The sequence below is a fragment of the Chrysemys picta genome, chromosome 1 (genome assembly GCF_011386835.1).
Source record: "Chrysemys picta bellii isolate R12L10 chromosome 1, ASM1138683v2, whole genome shotgun sequence".
Classification (NCBI taxonomy): domain Eukaryota; kingdom Metazoa; phylum Chordata; order Testudines; family Emydidae; genus Chrysemys; species Chrysemys picta.
In genome coordinates this window covers 135,373,983-135,395,061 of record NC_088791.1, presented here as the reverse complement: position 1 = coordinate 135,395,061, position 21,079 = coordinate 135,373,983, and the positions used below count along the sequence as shown (strand labels likewise).

Below are 21,079 nucleotides of genomic sequence, written 5' to 3'. Positions count from 1 at the left end.
ATTTGAATAGGCATTTAAGGATTTGGCCCTAAATTTAACTAAATAATGCAATAAAATTCAGAACGAAGTGTTAAAAAGTCCATGTGAATGGGAGACACTGTCACATTATAAGAGAACCATTAACATCTTGTGGATAATTTTGAAGTTCATTCTGTTTAGGAACAATTTTGTTTTGAGCTCATATAATTTGCTGCACAGGTGAACCCAGATTTTCCAGATGTTCCATGAGACATAAAATAAATAAAAAGTTGAATAATTAGAGTTATGGATTAATTAGATCAGCTCCTGTTCATTTCTGACTCTGGAATTATACCCCAATTTTGGAGAGCTAGAATTAATATAAACACATTTTACTTGTATTCCCCTCCCAGTTGTGATTATTTATATCTTGCAGAAGGGGCACTATGGCCTCCAGAGTATCTCCTTGCAGTGGAGTGTGGCTCTAGTAGGGGCTAGAAACTCCTGGGTTTAGAGTTTCTTCTCCAACCGTCTCTGGCTGGGGTAGGTAGGGGAACCCAGAACCACACCTCTGCTGGGTTCCAGCTCAGGCCCTTGTTTGGAACACCCAGAGTCAGTCCTCCTCAGTCCCTTGCTGTTCCCTGAGCTACTTCCTACATCTGTAGTCTTCCCCAGCCTCCTGCCCTGTTTCTCCCTCTTTACAGAATCAGGGTATGTCTACACTTAAGGACTGCAGTAGCACCGTCTATCTCGGGGTTAGGTCAGCCAATCTACACCTCTCAGGGCTGTAGATTTTTCACACCCACCAGAGAGACAGGTATGCCAATATAATTTCCCGTGTAGGCCAGCTCTGAGTTTGCCTGGAACAGTCTCACCAATCTGTGGCAGGGTCCTCGCTCTACAATCCCTTGTCTCTCCATCAGCCAGCTGTCTCCTCGGATGCTTTTCCTCTAACTGAGGTCCTTAGCTTTTTATGCTTCCTTGCCTAATTAACAGCCTCCCAGTTACTCAGTGAGTTAACTACTCCCAGGTGAACCTGAGCTGCCTCATTCTCCCTTCTGGAGCCCTGTCAGAGGTAGCTGGGCCTTGCCCTGATTCCTTCAGTGGGTCGCTACCCTCTGACATACCTAATGAAAATTCCCATATTCATTTCTTAAAATTTTATTTGCTCCTGCTACTTGTTGCCTCCCTGAAGTCACAACACTCTTTGTTATAACATAAATGGTTACCCTGGAAATAAGAAATTTGTCCCCCAAGCTTGTAAATGCCTCCTCTGGAGATAATGGATCTGATTCTCATTTCCACTAAGGCCCCTTTACACTGCTTTGGCGGTGAAAAGGGGTTGTGAAGCAAATGTAGGTGTAAAGGGGCCTTAGTGGAAATGAGAAGTAGATCCAACATATCTGGCAGCCCTGGGATGTGGGAGTGAGAAGAGGGAAACGGAAAAGGAAGGATGGTGGGGGGGGTGGGAAGAGAAAGGCTCACTGCAATCCCAAGGAACTTCAGAAAATGGCAGAATGCTTAGGGAAAAACCCTCTCAGCCACTGTAGAGGCAGGACTTTTGATGGTCTTCCAGCAGACAGGGCCTTAAGAGAGGAGAGGGCTCTGTGCTGGATTCATCTCTGAATGTACATGTGTAATATCTTGACTTTAGTAAGGCTTTTGAAAGTGTTTCACATGACCATCTCATAAACAAACTAGGGAATACAACCTAGATGGAGCTAGTATAAGGTGGACGCATAAAAACCGTCCCCAAAGAGCAGTTATCAGTGGTTCACAGTCAAACTGGAAGGGCATATCAAGTGGAGACCTGCAGGGATCAGTTCTGGGTCTGGTTCTGTTCAAAATCTTCCTCAATTATTTAGATAATGGCATAGAAAGTACATTTACAAAGTTTGCAGATGATACCAAGGTGGGAGGGGTTGCAAGTACTTTGGAGGATAGGGTTATAATTCAAAATGATCAGGACTAATTGGAGAAATGGTGTGAAGTAAACAGGATAAAATTCAATAACAACAAATGCAAAGTACTCCACTTAGGAAGGAACCATCAGTTGCATACATACAAAATGGGAAATTACTGCCTAGGAAGGAGTACTGCAGAAAGGGAACTGGGGATTACAGTGGATCACAAGGTAAATATGAGTCAGTGTAACTCTGTTGAAAAAAAAAAGCGAACATCATTCTGGGATTTATCAACAGGAATGTTGTAAGCAAGACACAAGAAGTAATTCCACTCTACGCTGCACTGATAAGGCCTCAGCAGGAGTATTGTGTCCAGTTCTGGGCACTACATTTCAGGAAAGATGTGAACAAATTGGAGAAAGTCTAGAGAAGAGTAACAAAATGATTAAAGGACTAGAAAACATGACCTATGAGGAAAGATTGAAAAAAATTGAGTTTGTTTTGTCTGGTGAAGACAATACCGAGGAGGGAGTAACACAATAACAAGTTTCAAGTACCTAAAAGGTTGTTACAAGAAGGAGGGAGAAAAACTATTCTCGTCAGCCTCTGAGGTTAGGACAAGAAGCAATGGGCTTAAATTGCAGCAAGGAAGGTTTAGGTTGGACATTGGGAAAAACTTCATGTCAGGGTAGTTAAGCACTGGAACAAATTGCCTAGGGAGGTTGTGGAATCTTCATCATTGGAGGTTTTTAAGAACAGGTTAGACAAACACCTGTCAGAAATGGTCTAGTTATTACTTAGTCCTGCCATGAGTGCAGGGGACTGGACTAAATGACCTCTCGGGGTCCTTTCCAGTCCTACACTTCTATGATACTACTTCGCAAACTGAATGGAGACTGCTGGACAAACTTCTACTAACGAATTTTTCTTGTAGGTTGACATCCACCCTTACAGCCAGCCCAAGGTCTATGAACCACTCAAGTCTGACTTGGTGTTTAATCACTTATATAAACTGCTAATTTCCTTTTATACTCCTCCACCAGGAACATCAGCTCTTAAACCATGGTTTATCTCTAAAAACTGACACTGTGACTGACAATACCATTGCAGGATGCCATGTTTCTGGTCTTTCAGTGACTCCAGGCAAATGTGCTCAGTTTGCAAGTAAAAAGTAGTTTTTCTAACTACCAGCGCTGCAAACTCAGCCTAGGGTCTGACAGTCAAGCTGGGATTTTTGTTTCTTGCACAGAATCAGTAATAAAGATTCTGGTGGCCCAATTATGACTTCAATCAGGGGTGGCAAAACTGGGGGGTGAGGGGACAGCAAGCGCTAGCCCACCATCAATGGAAGTATCATGGGGGATGATCTATGTTTCCTGCCTCCGTGAGTTGTTTTGCTACACATTCTGGGAAACAGCGCTCCCTGTAAACTGCATGTGTGTGCGGCAATCTTCCATACACTGCACATGCTCAGGCTGCTTAGGCAGGGTAGGGCTTTGCAGCTTCTTGGAGTGGAGGCAAGACCAGGATCCCGCGGGGCTGGATTGGCCACTGCAATATCTGGGATCAGGCCAGGTAGAAATTGGGGTGATGTGACTGAGCCAGGAGCAGCTACCCTGGCAAGAGGGACATGAACCACTGGGAACTCCCTTCCCAGCCTGGAGCTGGCTGATCTCCCTCTATCAAGTCTCAGGAGCTCCCCTTGCTTAGCATGCAGAGCTCCAACCTTTCCTTCCCCTCTCTGCCCCGATTCTCCCCAGTAGCTATGCTTAGTACAGTGCTTTGTTTAGGTTTCCTTATGCACCTCCGTCCCCCACTCAAAGAGAGCTTCTGCTGCCTCTGACTTCAGTGAACATGTGCAACTCATTGTCTTCGGATCATGCCCTCAGTGAAACCTGTGCAATTCCTCTGTCACCAATGGGTTTGCCCAGCTGTAACTGAGTGGCCATTTAATTGGCATTTAGTAAATAACTCTATCAATAATGCACAAGCCAGAATAGATTCCCACTTCCTCACTCTGAGCTATATTGGCTCTGCAGAGTGAACCGAAGTAAAAAGCAATACAAACATTTTTGTTATGGAAGTTTTGGATAGAAATAGGGAGCAAAACAGACGAGAAAGAAGTTGCAATTTTTCTGCTGTCATTTAACACTGAGTTTGGATGTGGCAGTCAGCACTTTTCTGAAGGCCTTGGGTGTCCATTTTCACTAGTAACTTTAGAGCTTTTCTGAATCCAACCTGGATTGGAGAAAATTGCTAAAAGTTGCTTTAGCTGATTTTATTGCATGGGTATCCAGCAATAGTTTTTCAATTGTATCACAAATACAAAAGAAAATTCTTGCCATAGTGGGAAGTCACCCTCAAAAGATGCTGCTTGTTTGGTAAAGGATACACTTCCTCATGCCATAGTCCACCTCCAGGCCAAGTAAAGGCAGTAGCAGAATGTTGTACCTGCCCTTTTTTCTTCAACAGAGGGATTATTAGATCCTTATTAGTAAGAGTCTGCTTCCATGAAAGATAAAATCCAGTTACTTACTGCGGAAAGACAGCTCCTTTGTTCCCTGATGATTGCACAGAATCCCAGAAAACCTGTAATCATCACAAGACCTCCAGCAAAGATCAGGATGTATGCAGACACGGCAAATGTACTAGATGCCAGGATATTCAGATAGTCGCTTTTTTCAACAAGGGTCCATATGCCAACAGCCATCACTGCAGCACCACCCACCTGTGGCACACAAGAAGAAGGAAATGTACACAGTGAAGCCACACTTCGAAATATTTTAATCTGGCATTTAGAACTTGTATCTTGCTTAATCTCGTTTTCAGCTATCTGGGCAATTAGGAGTCATCAGGTGGTGCTGTTACACAGTCTTCCAAGTTCTTAGTGTGCAAGCAAGTTTTGACACTTAGGAAGACATTATGTGTTGCTGTTAGTTTTCAGTTGCACAATGTTTTGTGAAGAGGCAATTTTGGGAGAGAGGGAGCTGTATGAGTAACAGGAGAGTTCGCTCTGTGCCCTGGGTTCTAATCAGAGGCAATTCTTGAGGCAGAGTTGCTCCCAATGGGAATTGGCCATTGATGTTATGCTAAAATAACTGGAAGAGGGGATTGACTGGCATACTGTTTGACTACATCATTTCAGGGAAGGTGTATATGTGTAAATAAAGTTAAGTTTAGTATATAACCAGTTTCCATGCCACTGATTTCTTCTCCACCGCAAAGATGACCTTCAAGGCCATGGATTTCTGCTACTGATTACCACAAGGGTGACACTTTCAGAATGGGACACTGATATCAGAAAATGGCAACAACATCAAAAACACCACGACCAGATTAGAAGCTAGTCCATTATTGCAATTCCTGCGCTGTTGGTAACAGCAACACAGGAACTGACATAATGGCTCAGCACCTAATGTTATTTTTATTATTAGAGCTGGTCAAATAATTAAAAAGATTAATTAATAGACTTACTCTAATAATCTAATCTTGTTTTTAAATCCTGAATCCATATTGTGGTATCAGAGCACCTATCTATGGTATAGTTATGAATAAACAGACTGTCTTCACTCTGCTGCTGTTCTTTGGGTCGTATAATAATATTCAAAGGACAACCAGCTCAGTCTAAGAGTCCCTAACTGACCCATCCTCACTTTGCTATAGATCCTCATTTTTTCCCCAGTACAATACCCCCAGCCCAAATATGTGCTTCCCCGCTAAGTTCAAGAAACTGGTTAGTCCCAATGATGTTTACTTACCAATCCACTAAAAGTTAAGAAGTTTGTTTTCCACGCCACTTAAAACTATACAGTGCAGGTTTGACAACTGAGTGATTAAAATAATTAGAACAGTGTTTACCACGAAAGAAAACCTAACAACTGGGGAAACTATTCCATGAAACCCTGCACTGCAGAACAGACTGAAGTTCCACAAGACAAGCGTGTCTTACACATGTAGCTCTAAGAAGCACAGTGCTGGCTAAAACTCATAAGCAACAACACAGTATATTTTGTTTTAATAATGCTAACTATCCACTCTCCCCACTACAAATGTATTGTCTTTCCTAGTGTATCTTAGCATTTTGCTGTCTGAAAATGCATCTATTCAATCCCAGATAGAGAACAAGGTGCTAAAACAAATATCCTTATTACTCTCAACCCTCCACAGTTCCAATCAACTCTACCTGCTCCTCTTCCCCTCTCCATCCCACATTCTCCCAGCAGCAGAAATCCAGGTCCCACATCCACATCCTCCTCAGTCTCCTTCTCCTAAAGTCTGGCGACATTTGCTCTATTCCTGGCTCTCCCTCTTTCCCCACCCTCTCCTCCTCCTACACTCATCCTTGCCACCACCTCCAGTTGTCTTATGGCACCATTCCTAACCTCATGCCCATGCCCCCCCTTCTCTCGTTGTCTCTGGAACTCACACTCGATACCCAAAAAGATCACAACAATCCATGACGTCCTCATATCTCACTCCCTCCAGCTCCCAGCTCTCATAGCAACCTGGATCCCTTCGGCTGACACTGCCTTTGCAGCTGCACTCTTTTATGGAGTCCTCTCCTTCTCCACTCTCTGCCCTGGATGAGGCCATGACGGGGTGTTGGGCTTATCTTCTGTTCCTCCCCTTTCTCCTCTTTTGAACAGCACTGTATCTGACTCTTCTCTCCTCTCCCCACTCCATGTCCATCTCTACCATCTGCCCAGCTCCTCCTCGTCAGCCTTCCTCTCTGATTTTGACTCCTGGCTCTCTGTCTTCCTCTCCTCACAGTCTCCCACACTCATCCTTGGTGACTTCAGCTTCCATGTGGATGACCCCTCTGACCACTTAGCTACAAGTTTCCTCCCCCACACTTCTTCATTCAACTGGCAATGCTGATTCAACTCTCCCACTCACCAAAAGAGATGTTCACTTGACATGGTCCTCACCAAGCACTGCTCTCTCTGATCTCTCTGTTGCTGAGTTTCCCCTCTCTGAACATCACCGGGGCTCTTTCAGCATCACCCACTAGCACTCCCCATGCCCTTTCATTTGGCCTTTCCATGACTTCCAGTCCATCAGCACTGATGACTTCTTGTCTCTTCTCAGCCCTCTCCTCCCTGCCCTCTCTTCCACTGATACGGTTGTTAACTCTCTCTGTACTTCACTCGTCTACATGCTTGACTCTTTTGCCCTCTCTCCCATTGCAAGATCTGCCCTGCCAGCCCCCAGCCCTATTGGGCTCACCCCCAATAGCTACTTCCTGTGCTCCTGGTCACGTGCTGCGGGGCGTGTCTGGCAGAAATCCTGTGACCAGGCCGACTTCCTCCAGTACAAATTCATTCTCTCCTCCTTCATTTCTGCCATCGTTTTTGCAAAACAACTGTACTTCTCCAATTTAACTGAATCCCATGCCCACAATTCCAGCTGCCTTTTCACCACCCTATCTCCTGTCATAGATGCAGAAGTGTCTCGTCTGCTGTCCTCCTTTAATCTCTCCATTTGCCCCAGTGACCACCATCCCAATCTCCCTCATACGTACTCTCATCCTCCATGACTCTTTTCCTCAACCTCTCATGCTTCTTTGGCTCTTTCTCCTCACAATACAAACATGCTTTAGTCTCTTCTATCTTAAAAAATGCCACCCTTTACCCCATTTGCTTCATCACCTACTGCTATATCTCCCTTTTCCATTTCCTCTCTAAGTTCATTGAATGTGCTGTTTATATTCACTATCTGGAGTTCCTCTCCTCCAATTCTATTCTAGACTCTCTCCAATCCAGCTTTCACCTCTTCCACTCCACTGAAACTGCTTTTCCCAAAGTCTCTAATGACCTCTTCCTAGCTAAGCTCAAAAGCAGAACCCCCTCTCATCCTTCTTGACCTGTCTGCTGCCTTCAATACCACTGACCATATTCTTCTTCTTAAAAAAAAACATATCATCCTTCCTTGGCATCCATTACTCTTTTCGTTTCCTGGTTCTTCTCCTACCTCGGTAATTCTCCTCATTCCCCCCTCAGCTTTCTGTGGGTGTTCCACAGGGCTTTGTCTTGGTCCCTGTAGTGGGGTGGCTGCCCCACTCCCTGAGAGTATGGGCTGCGGCAGGCCAGTGGGCCTGCGCAGACGCACAGCCAATGGGAGAAGGGCTTACTGGGAGCCAATCAGGGCCCAGGTTGGAGACAGTCAATCAGGGCCAGGCTGAGCCCTATAAAAACGCTGCTCAGGGAGAGAGCAGTCAGTCTGTCCCAGGCCTTTGACAGGGGAAGGTCTGTCTCCAGAACAGGTAGACTAGCACCGCGGACAGTGCAGTGCTGGCCAGGCTCGGGGAGCAAAAGGGAGCTCTAGCCTGAGGCCTGCAGGCCCTGAAGGGAAGGGCCTAGTGGGTGCAAGGGGCTGTAGGGGAAGCGGCCCAGGGAAGCGGACAGACGAGGGGAGAGAAGGAGGACAGCGAGGCTGCTGCCAGAGGGTCCCTGGGCCGGGATCCAGAGTAGTGGGCAGGCCTGGGTTCTCCCCTTCCCCCCTTGCAGTACACCCAGCCATTGGCCGTAGGGAGCGGCCATTGTAGACCACGCCAGATCCCTGACAAGAGGGATTAGACTTTGGGGTGTGTGGTTGACCACGGTGGCTGGACATAGAGACTGCTGATTGACCCCCCGACCCCGGAAGGGGGTGTGGATGGACTGAGGGGCACTGCCAGAGGGCAGTGGTCCTGAAGAGGACGCCGCGAGTTGGTGAGCGACGTGGGCTCAGAAGCCAACCGAGGGCAAGACGACGGGCGGGATACTATCGAGAGGGGACGCTCCACTGGACTGAGCTAATTCCTGAGACAGCCAGTAGGAGGCGCCGTGGTGGTGAGTCCCAACCTTGTTACAGTCCCCTTCTCTTCTCCCTTTACATCTTATTGCTGCATAATTTCAGCCACATATACAAATTCAGCTACAATCTCTGTGCTGCTGACACACAGATTTCCAGACCTGTCTTCTGTCCAAATGAACATCTCAGCCTGTCTCTCTGGCAGCTTCTTGTCAACTCAAGCTCAACATGGGTAAAACAGAGCTCAATCTTCCCCTCCAAGCCCTTCTCACACTTCTTTTCTCAACCACTACGGACACCATCCTGCCTGTCACTCAGGCACACAACCTGGGTGTTATTTTCAACTCGGATCTCTCTCTAGGTCTGCATCCAAGTTATGTCTAAATCTTGCAGATTCTTTCTACAAAACAGCTCTAAAATACGGCCTTTTCTGGCCATCCACACAGCTAGAACTCTTGTCCAAGCCCATATCATCTAATGTCTCAATTACAGCAACATCCTTTTATCTGGCCTCAACAAATGCAATCTTGACCCACTCATATCCATTCAGGATGGTGCTGCAAAGATGATATCCCTAGCCTATGTCACCCCTTCTCTTTGCATCTCACCATAACATACTTGTCTTCATTTTAAGGGGCCTTCATGGTCTATCCCCATCCTACCTATCTTCTCTCATTCATTACCAAAATGTCAGCTTCTGCCTCCAATAGACCCATGATGCCAGCCTCCACTGACCACTTGTAAAATTCTGAAACAAGTATCTTCGTGTCTTCTCCCATGCTGCCCCTCACACTTGGGAGGAGCTCCTTGTAAACATCTGCAAAGCAATATCATTATTCAACTTCAAATGCATCCTCAAAATTCTCCATTCCCATGTTGATAACAAAAAAAGCCTGATAACGATTAGGCTGCCGGTGTGCTGAGACCACTGTTTGTCATGCTGACTAATACTGTCTCCTTGTGCTCCCCCGTCTGCCTGTATCCATCTCTTGTCTACTGTATGACACTTAGATTATAAGCGCTTGGGGGCAGGGACTGGTTTTTTGTTCTATGTTTGCACAGTGCCTAGCACAATAGGGTTCTGGTCCATGACTAGGGCTACCAGGTGCTAAGATAATCACAGACAACAAATTAAAAACTGTGCAACTGTGATGATGTTACCAACTCTACTCTGGCCCATAGGTGCTGGAACGAGGGGTGCTACCACACCCTCTGCTTGAAGGTGCAATAACAACCCAAATACATGGTTTCAGCCGTCAGCACCCCCTCTATAAAAATTGTTCCAGCTCCCCTGCTCTGGACAGTTACATTCTGCTTCTCTAAACTCCCTCTGCAGTTTCAACTGGACACAGTAATTGGGCCTGATTCTCCTCTCTCACAAATTTTACACTAGTTTAATTCCATGTACTTAAATGGATACGTGCAGACGATAATGGACTTGTGACATTTCCACAGAGGAGAAGAAACAAATCCCACCCATTGATGGAAGGAGAAGGGAGGGAACTGTGGGAAGAAAATAATCCAGCAAGTTCCTCCTCTGCAGCCCCTCCTGTGTCTGAGCTCACAATCATTAATAAGCATTTGTAGAAGCCTAGAGCAAAGCTGTCATGAAAATGAACTAGTCCAGGAACAAAATCAACTTGCCTATCCTTTGCCAGGTTGAGTGGAGTGATATTAATGAGAAAAATCAGATATTTTACTCACCCACTCCCAAAAATAATTATCCCTCATCGAAAACAAAACCCCAGAATGACTCATTCCGATCAAGTAGAATTGTGCAAGATTTGATCAATGTAGCACCATAGCTTTGCATGTTCCTTTACACTACAGAGATTAATAAAAGACACATTCCCTTCCACCAAGGCCTTGCAGTGTAATTAAGATAACAGACAAAGAAAGGGGCTAGGGAAAGGAGGGATGAGGGATAAAACAAAAAATAGTGAGAGCCATATCATAGAGCAAATTTTGTAAATTCTCATCTTTTAAGGAGGGGAGGAGTAGATAGCTCAGGAGTGGCTGTCTAGAGTGGAATGCAAGACTGAGGGAGTGAATTTTGAGCAGTAGTTGGCAAGAAGATGGGGCACAGGAAGAAGCTATTATTCACTTTTGTTTTTGTTACTCAGGTTTGGTTGAACTCGGGAGCAGCACTTTGCCAGAAGTAGAGGCTAATGGTTTTCCTGCCTCCTGAGGAGGACATTTTAATTATTATTTGTACTACTTGAGGCACCAAGCAGAGATTAGGGCCCATTCTGCTTGGCACTGTACGCACTTGTAACAAAAAGTTGGTCCCTGCCCCAAAGATCTTACAATCAGCTATAAAACGAGACAATAAGTAGACAAGAATCAGAAGGGAAAAGCACAAGGTAACCGTGAGACAGATGCGAACAGCAAAATAAGCTGCAATCACCTCCCTCCCCTCACCTCCCTCAGCTGCCTAGCCATTCTCAAGTGTTTTGTAGGCAACACGACTTCGGTGGGTTTTAAGGCGAGATTTAAAGCAGGATAATGCAATTGTCTACAGAGGTAGCACGTGAGATTGGATAGGCTATACCCGGGTGTCGCATTATTCGGGGTTGTTTAATGCAGGGGTGGGGAAACGTTTTGGCCTGAGGGCTGCATCAGGTTTTGGAAATTCTATGGAGGGCCAGTTAGGGGACGCTGTGCCTCCCCAAACAGCCAGGCATGGCCCGGCCCCCGCCCCCTATCCCTCCCCACTTCTTGCTCCCTGACAGCCCGCCCAGGACCCCCTGCTTCTTGCCCCCAACTCCCCCTCCTCCCTGCTTCTTGCCCCCAACCCCCCATTCCCCAATGGTCCCCCCGGATCCCTGCCCCACCCCCCGCTCCCTGTCCCCTGACCGCCTCCGGAACCCCCACCCCTGACTGTCCCCCGCTGCCCCATCCAACCCCTCCTCTCGTTCCTGAATGCCCCCCTCCCCACGGGACCCCTGCCCCATCCAACCACCCCTTCTCCCTGACCGGCCCTGTAACCCCTGCCCCTGACTGCCCCCCACTGCCACATCGAACCCCCACTCCTTCCTGACTGCCCCCCGAGACTCCTGCCCCCATTCAACCCTCCCGTTCCCTGCCATCTGAGCACCCCGCCCCCTATCCACACCCAGGGCCGGCGCAACCCATTAGGTGACCTAGGCGGTTGCCTAGGGTGCTAACATTTGGGGGGCAGCGACCGCGGCAGCCGGATCTTCGGCCGCCCTGGTTGTTGTCAGTATTTCGGGGGCGGGACTTTCCTCCGCCTCTGTCGGGGGCGGCATTTCAAGGGTGGGACCTTCCGCTGCCTAGGGCAGCAAAAAAGCTGGTGGTGCTCCTGTCCACACCCCCGCCCCCTGACCACCACCCCAAAATCCCCTGCCCTCTATCCAATCCCCCCTGCTCCAGTGGCTGGTGGCGCAACTGTGGCTGGAGCCAGCCATGCCACCGCGCAGCACAGAGTCAGGCTGCAGCTCGGCAGCTGCGCTGCCCAGCCGCCCAGAGCATTGTGGCGGTAGCGTGGCAAGCTGAGGCTGCGGGGGAGGGGCCGGGGGCCATAGTTTGCCCACCTCTGGCTTAAAGGGAAACTAATATTTAACAAGGGCTGTAGAAAGAGATGAATTTGTAGTAAAAACCAGAAGATATTAATATTCAAAAGAAAAAAATTGGCTTAAGCACCTGTGGGATTGTAGCCTTTATTATTAATTATTGTTTATTTGTATTGGTGTAGCACCTAGGAGCCCCAGTCATGGATCAGCCTCCCTTTGTGCCTGGTGCTGTACAAACACAACAAAAAGACAGCTCCCTCCCCAACCCAAAGAGTTTCCAATCTAATAGGTGTCTACAACATCCTGGTGGCTGCCATCTTTTAGGAGGGAGAGCAAACTGCGCTGTGTCTTATTCTCCCTTCTTTGCACTGGCCTGGACACCCCTCTCCTCTACCCCACTTTGGCAACTGGTTACGTATCACAGCTGATGCCTCCCCTTACAAGCTGAAAATGTCTCTGCTGCTGCCTGAACTAGAATCCCAGCTAACTTCCCCCTGAGGGCCTGATCCTCCCACTGATTCCATGGGAGTTGCTTATATCCTGTGGCAGCAAAGGAAGACTTTTTGATTCTGTTAAGCAATCTCTCCCCTTGGAACCCTGCACGCACTTCGAGCAATGACTAGTATTCAAAATATTAACCATTCTAACTGCTGTACTAACTACAGCTCAGCTCAGTGTCCTGAGAGAGCCCTATGCCAACTCCAGTAGCTTTAGCTAAAACTGACCGCTCACACCAAGCACTCAGAGCAGGTTTCCCTCAAGCACTGGAAATGTTATGTTGTTTTCTCTGTAAATAGCATATTTGAGAACATTTGCCATGCTTCACTCATACAAGAATTTTCATGGTCTCAAGTCTTGCGTCTCCCTGGATCTCTTTAATGCTGTTCTCAGTATACAATCCCAGATTTGCTGATGGTGCTCTTTCAGTGGGTCTCACTTTTCTATTTGAAGTCTTAAGGACTTTTAGCTATATGCGTTTCTGGTATAGATCTCTCCTCTGTGCCTCCTGAGGGGGATGCTATGTCAAACCTACTGAAGGACAAAACTTAAAACTTTGCCTATTTATGGTTGATAAAAGCTTCCATAATGACCCACCGTTTCTAAAATGCACTGGTATGAGCGGGCACGATAAGTCAAATCCTCAGCACCCCACATGAGTAGCTGGACTGGGCAGATGGGGTGAGGAGGGAACAGGGCCGGCTCCAGGGTTTTTGCCGCCCCAAGCAGCGGGGGAAAAAAAAAGCGCCGCGATCGGTGGCAGCTCCATCGTGCCGCTTTCTTCTTCGGTGGCACTTCAGCAGCAGGTCCTTCCCTCCGAGAGGGACCCGCCGTGAATTGCCGTCGAAGAGCCTGACGTGCCGCCGCTTCCCCTTGGCCGCCCCAAGCCCTGGGAGGGAGTCTCCCCGCCAGGATGTGGCATGGCTCCATGGAGAGTGCTTTAGCCCAACAGCTGAAATAGTCTTCTGCAACCTCAGTGTGCTGAATCTCCTGGCCCCACACTTTTCCCATCCCCATGTGCCTTTGTGTGATGCTGCATAAGGAGTCCCCAAGGAATAGGGCTTCACACTTTGCACCCCTGGGCAGCCTCCCAAAACTTATCCTCACCCATTGCACAATGGATCTGCACCTGGCATCCTTTTCATCTGCTGAGGAAGGGGGTAATTTACTCTATAGGCAGCAAGTTCAAAAACTGCATTATGATCCACTGTAGTTACTCCACAAAGGCAGGGGATGGTCCTGAACTATGTTATTGGGTCAGATCCTCAGCTGGTATAAACCTCAGTGAAATCAATGTAATTGTTCACAGGGTTGAAGTTATGCACTTGCTTAAGTCACTGGCTATGTTAGGGCCATAGTCCATTGAGTATAAAGATGTACATTCTACAAAATAGCCTAATCATTTAACACAATATCAATGGCAACTCTATTTAACCTTTATGAATGCAGGCCAAAAGGGTGCGTGTTTTCATTGACAGATTAACTTTTTTACATAAACAGTCAATCTGAAGAGAAAATAATTGGCAAGGCTTAATAGGAGATTGCAAAATACTTTCATGACATTCTGAAACAGATGGAAACCAGTGTGAATAGAAAAGAGCTATTGATTATGTTAATACCACAAAATTCCAGCACTTTGACAAAGCACTTTCAGGTAGATTAAAACTAATTAAATGACCCCCGAAATGCACCAAAAATTTGAAAAACATCTGCAGCTAGTTCTGAAATCATTGAAGTTGCTACCAAACGCTTACTTAAGTACTTGTAACCCAACATATGAATTGATACTCTGAAGTTCTTCTTCACACAGCGCACAGTCAACTTGTGGAACTCCTTGCCTGAGGAGGTTGTGAAGGCTAGGACTATAATAGGGTCTAAAAGAGAACTGGATAAATTCATGGAGGATAAGTCCATTAATGGCGATTAGCCAGGATGGGTAAGGAATGGTGTCCCTAGCCTCTGTTTGTCAGAGGGTGGAGATGGATGGCAGGAGAGAGATCACTTGATCATTACCTGTTAGGTTCACTCCCTCTGAGGCACTGGCATTGGCCACTGTCGGTAGACAGGATACTGGGCTGGATGGACCTTTGGTCTGACCCCTTACGGTCATTCTTATGTTCTTATATTTTCTAGGATGTGTTACCTAGATGGTAACTTGAGGGTGTGTCCAGATAATGAAGTAATAATGGGAACCTGAGATAATCAAAACCTGAGACTGAAGCCCAAGGTATTTATAAATTTCAACTCCAACAAATCCTGTGGGCCAGGTAATCTACAAGAGTCACACATTTGGGGACAATATATACCTTCAAGTCAGCGGCACTGCTATGGGTACCCGCATGGCCCCACAGTATGCCAACATTTTTATGGACTTAGAACAACGCTCCCTCAGCTCTCGTCCCCTAATGCCCCAACTCTACTTGCGCTACATTGATAACACCTTCATCATCTGGACCCACGGAAAAGAAGCCCCTGAGGAATACCACCAGGATTTCAACAGTTTCCATCCCACCATCAACCTCAGCCTGCACCAGTCCACACAAGAGATCCACTTCCGGGACACTACTGTGCTAATAAGCGATGGTCACATAACCACCACCCTATACCGGAAACCTACTGACCGCTATACTTACCTACATGCCTCCAGCTTCCATCCAGACCACATCACACAATCCATTGTCTATAGCCAAGCTCTAAGATACAACTGCATTTGCTCCAATCCCTCAGACAGAGACAAACACCTACAAGATCTCTATCAAGCGTTCTTAAAACTACAATACCCACCTTCTGAAGTGAAGAAACAGATTGACAGAGACAGAAGAGTACCCAGAAGTCGCCTACTACAGGACAGGCCCAACAAATAAAGTAACAGAACGCCACTAGCTGTCACCTTCAGTCCCAACTAAAACCTCTCCAGCGCACCATCAAGGATCTACAACCAGGGGCGGCTCTAGCTTTTTTGCCACCCCAAACATGGCAGGCAGGCTGCCTTCGGCGGCATGCATGCGGGAGGTCCCCGGTCCCGCAGATTCGGTGGCATGCCTGTGGGAGGTCCGCCGGTCCCGCGGCTTCGGCGTACCTGCCGCCAAATTGCTGCCAAATCCGCGGGACTGGTGGACCTCCCGCAGGCAAGCCGCCGAAGGCAGCCTGCCTGCTGACCTTGTAGGGACCGGCAGGGCACCCCCCACGGCTTGCCGCCCCAGTCATGCGCTTGGAGCGCTGGTGCCTGGAGCCGCTGCTGTCTGTAACCTATCCTGAAGGACGATCCCTCACTCTCACAGACCTTGGGAGACAGACCAGTCCTCGCTTACAAACAGCCCCCCAACCTGAAGCAAATACTCACCAGCAACCAAACACCACACAACAAAAACACTAACCCAGGAACCTATCCTTGCAACAAAGCCCGATGCCAACTCTGTCCACATATCTATTCAGGGGACACCATCATAGGACCTAATCACATCAGCCACACCATCAGGAGCTTGTTCACCTGAACATCTACCAATGTGATATATGCCATTATGTGCCAGCAATGCCCCTCTGCCATGTACATTGGCCAAACCGGACAGTCTCTACGCAAAAGAATAAATGGACACAAACTTTCCCTCCCCTCACTCCCACATTCCCTTCTGCCTGCCCTATTCCACCCCCCCTTCCTTCCCTACTGCCTCTTCTCCCTCCCCCCCCCTTACTCAGCCCCACCACAGGCACTCACTGTTGCACAGAAAACAGGAAGGCTCCCACCACACAGAAGGGGAGCACGACTGGTTCTAGGACTCAGGAGGTGGCGTTCCGCTTCAGAGTCAGCAGAGTCAAGACCTAGCCTCCTTCAGCTGGGCAGCTCTGCCCTCGCTTAAATTGGGGGGGGCAGTGGAACATAACCCCGGGTGCCCCCTCACCTCTGTTTGGGGGGGGCAATATCCCCAAAACTGAGCCCCTGGTCATCCCCATTTTCTCCAGGGAAGCAATGAAATTCTGCCGGGGGGGCATTTTCTGCGGGTGCGCAGTACCGCAGAATTCCCCCAGGAGTAAAACAAACTATTTTCATCTGTACCTGAAATGCAAACCTTGACATTTGGTGAAGGGATGGATTTCCACTTTTGCAAAAGTGAACATTTATTGTGTGAAGGAACGACAGTTTCTGTGGGTTGGTGAGGGCCAGCATGACCTGTGTTAGCCCCAGTACAAATACTGCAGTCCTTAATGCTATATTTGCATTCAAAGTAAGGTTCTGGTGCACGTGTAATGCCAGTAGACCCCAGTCGTTGTCAACCGGGATCAAATCTGGGACCTCTGGAGCCTCTACTGCATGAGCCAAAAGACACATGTCTCTTAGCCAAGGCTGTAGCAGACACATAAATCTCTAGCTGGTCTAGCTGCCACTTGGGGAGGGAGGAGGGCAGACCACAGTGCCACACCGAGCAGGTGTGAGTTACATATGCATACCTTCAGAAGCTCCACAACCCCTCCACACTTTCAACACTCATCACCGTTCACTTTAAGTTAAGTGTAAAAGAGTTCACTACATCCTGAGCCAGATCTGATGCGCACTGAAGTCATCAATGGGAGTCTTTCCATTCACTTCAATAAGGAATGGCTCAGGCCCCCCGTCTAAGTTTTTGTTAAATGAAATGGAACTACAAGTATGTAGCGAGCTGTTAGATATTACTTCCACTAGTGTTCCCCAGGCAGGTCTCCATTTTAGAAGGCTCCTTTCAGAAGTCTTTGTGAAGTCTCAGTACAAAACTGATATGATCTGGATGATGAAATGGATTGCACCCTCAGCAAGCTTACAGATGACACTAAGCTCGGGGGAGAGGTAGATATGCTGGAGGGTAGGGATAGGGTCCAGAGTGACCTAGACAAATTGGAGGATGGGGCCAAAAGAAATCTGATGAGGCTCAACAAAGACAAGTGCAGAGTCCTGCACTTAGGACTGCACCACTACAGGCTGGGGACCGACTGGCTAAGTGGCAGTTCTGCAGAAAAGGACCTGCGGATTACAGTGGACGAGAAGCTGGATATGAGTCAACAATGTGCCCTTGTAAGCAAGAAGGCTGACGGCATATTGGGTTGTGTGGCAGGGCGACGACTCACCGGCACGGTGCGTCATACTGGTTGTCCAGGGAATTACCTCTTTTCCAGCTCTGGGCACCCTCTCCCGGCTGATGTCTCGCATGCTGCTGGCCCCCGTCCCTCCCGGACCCCAGTGCCCTTTTACCTCAGGGTTCTCCCCAGCAGTAGCCCACAATCTGGGTCTCCCAACCCAGGGGACCCCCCCCCAACCCTCTATCCCCACCTTGCCTCAGTGGCTACTGCCAGTCACCACCTAGCCCCTGCTCACTGGGGCAGACTGCAGTCTGTAATGGCCACTTACCATCGGCAAAGGGGGGTTGGACCAGCTGCCTCTGCCTATATCTGGGCTGCCCCTCTGCAGTCCTAATACCCTTTTGTGGGCCCTTAGCTTGGCCTGCAGCCTGGGGCTTTGCCAGGCTGGAGCTCCCCAGCTCCCTCTGCCCTTCCCCAGCACTGCTCCACTTCAGGTACCCTGCTCAGCTCCCAGGCAGCCAGGTCCTTCTCTCTCTGAAGAGAGAGCGAGAGAGAGAGAGCGTCTCTTTGAGACGCTGGCCCTCAGCCCTCTTATAGGGCCAGCTGTGGCCTGATTGGGGCATGCCCCAGCTGTGGCTGCTTCCCCCAATCAGCCTAGGTTTTCCCTGCCACAGCCCTCTCCAGGGCTGCTTTTAACCCCTTCAGGGCCACAGCGGGGTGACCACCCTGCAACAGGCTACATTAGTAGGAGCATTGCCAGCAGATCGAGGGAAGTGATTATTTACCTCTATTCGACACTGGTGAGGCCACATCTGGGGTATTGCGTCCAGTTTTGGGCCCCCCACTACAGAAAGGATGTGGACACATTGGAGAGAGTCCAGTGGAGGGCAACGAAAATGATTAGGGGACTGGGGCACATGACTTATGGGGAAAGGCTGAGGGAACTGGGCTTATTTAGTCTGCAGAAGAGAAGAGTGAGGGGGGATTTGATAGCAGCCTTCAACTACCTGAAGGGGGGTTTCAAAGAGGATTGAGCTAGGCTGTTCTCAGTGGTGGCAGATGACAGAACAAGAAGCAGTGGTCTCAGTTGCAGTGTGGGAGGTCTAAGTTGGATAGTAAGAAACACTGTTTCACTAGGAGGGTAGTGAAGCACTGGAATGGGTTACCTAGGGAGGTGGTGGAATCTCTATCCTTAGAGGTTTTTAAGGTCAGGCTTGACAAAGCCCTGGCTGGGATGATTTAGTTGGTGTTGGTCCTGCTTTGAGCAGGGGGTTGGACTAGATGACCTCCTGGGTCTCTTCCAACCCTGATATTCTATGATTCTATGAAAACAGCTGCTAATCTAGCATAATTGCCAACTCTTACTCATAATAAATTTAATAAGGCCTGGACCTTCAGGTATTGCAGGGGAGTTGGTATTTCAGCAGATGATTCAACAGTGGATACTGCCAAAAGTGTGAATTTTTTAGACCACGTGGACCATGTAGTTCACCAGATGATTTATTAATATTTTCATGGATTCTCTGTGATCGGGAAAAGGTTCTTCTCTCAATCCACTTTTTCCATCATGTGCATCTATTCCTGAAAAAGAGACTACAGCTGCCCCACAGGATAGAATCTTCTTGTAACTGGGAGAGTAATTGAAGTTTAGTTGGTAAATAAATGTAAATTTCCTAGAAGCAATGACCAGACGGAATGATGTCTGAGAATATATAATAAGTAGATTCCAAACAAAATGATAATGGAAGAGATATAGCAGCTCCTGCTCAGTGCGAACTAAGACTGGAGTATTAACAGTTACATTTTGGTGCCAAAGTGCAGTCTGTCTGAGAAGGAATGAATAAGGCACTTACTAACAAAAATGGGGAGGATGGGCAGGGAGGAGAAAGATTTGCCTCTTCTAAGCCTTTAAGAAAGCTTTTGACTCAGTCTGGTACCTAGGGCTATACTTTAAACTGTGACAAAACGGAATTAGAGGGGAAAGACAAAACACATGACATAATTAAACCTATGTCCCTAGCCATCAGCCCTGCAGGACAAAACCAAATAAGCAACTAAGAGGAATAAGACACTGGAGGCATGATTGCAGCAGGCGTAGACATACCTGAGCTACCTTTAATCTAGTAGCTCGGGTACCAATAGCAGTGAAGCCGTAGCAGCACGGACTACAGTGTGGGCTAGTCACCCATGTAAGTACCCTTGATCCTAGGCAAACGTGTACAGCCTGCACTGAAGCCCATGATGCTGCAGCTTCGCTGCTATTGGTCCTCATGCTAGCTAGATCAAAACAAGCTTGGGTACGTCTCCACGTGCTGCAATCACACCTCCAACCTCAGTGTAGATATACCCACAGATGAAGGCTACGTCCTCACTATGGGGGGGGGTGTCGATTTAAGATACGCAAATTCAGCTATGCGAATAGCGTAGCTGAATTCGACGTGTCGGAGCTGACTTACCCTGCTGTGAGGACGGCGGCAAATTGACTTCCGCGACTCCCCTGTCGACGGCACTTACTCCTACCTCCGCTGGTGGAGTACAACTGTTGATTCGGGGATCGAATGTTGCGTCCCAACGAGACGCGATAATTCGATCCCCGAGAGATCGATTTCTACCCGCCGATTCAGGCGGGTAGTGTAGACGTAGCCAAGCCTCAATCACACCCTGTGAAATGTATACATCAATGACCCTTCCTGTAAACAGTTCCCAAAGGCAGGACTAACATGAAACAATCTCAAAGTACAATGCTTGCTAAGTGCACATTACCCTGTAGTACCACTGCTCATCTATTTGACTGAGACATACTGCAGCACATTGGTCTTAAAATCAAGGAAAAAGCAATATAATGATCTTACGAAACAAGCAATACACCTCTACCTTGATATAACGCTGTCCTTGGGAGCCAAAAAATCTTACCGTGTTATAGGTGAAACCGCGTTATAGCGAACTTGCTTTGATCCAGCGGAGTGCGCCGCCCCGCCCCCCCTGGAGCACTGCTTTACCATGTTATATCCGAATTCGTGTTATATCAGGTTGCGTTATATTGGGGTAGAGGTGTATAATGATCTTATGAAACAAGCTTCATAACAATCAGAAGTCAAACCAAATATTCCATTGCACACACAGGACTAGACCATATTGTAAGCTATACAGGTATCAGCCTCACTATAAAACATTAGGAAGCTTCAGAAGATCAACAAGATCACTCAGAGAAAGAGCACTGCATGCTTCCTACACCATAAACATTCCTCAAGATGCTCATTGCTTTCCTATTACATTCCCACAATAACTATTCAACAGTACAATCTAACTCACTCTGCTATATATGAGGGGAAACTCTGGGCCTAG

The 21,079-nt window shown here is 47.8% G+C and overlaps 1 protein-coding gene across 11 annotated transcripts in view; it reads right to left on the bottom strand.

Moving 5' to 3' along the window:
* Nucleotides 1-21,079, bottom strand: part of TSPAN11 (tetraspanin 11) — a 189,896-nt gene that overhangs the window by 124,211 nt on the left and 44,606 nt on the right. For 10 of the 11 annotated variants that reach the window (XR_006172766.2, XM_065584227.1, XM_005307829.5 and 7 more), the window contains one exon: nt 4,399-4,590. The exons of the other annotated variant lie outside the window; for it this stretch is intronic. Coding sequence is in view for 9 of the 10 variants with exons in the window: in XM_065584227.1 (XP_065440299.1) it covers nt 4,399-4,590 (192 nt within the window). In the remaining variant the exon portion in view is untranslated. The remainder of the gene's footprint in view (nt 1-4,398; nt 4,591-21,079) is intronic. 11 annotated transcript variants of the gene reach the window in all.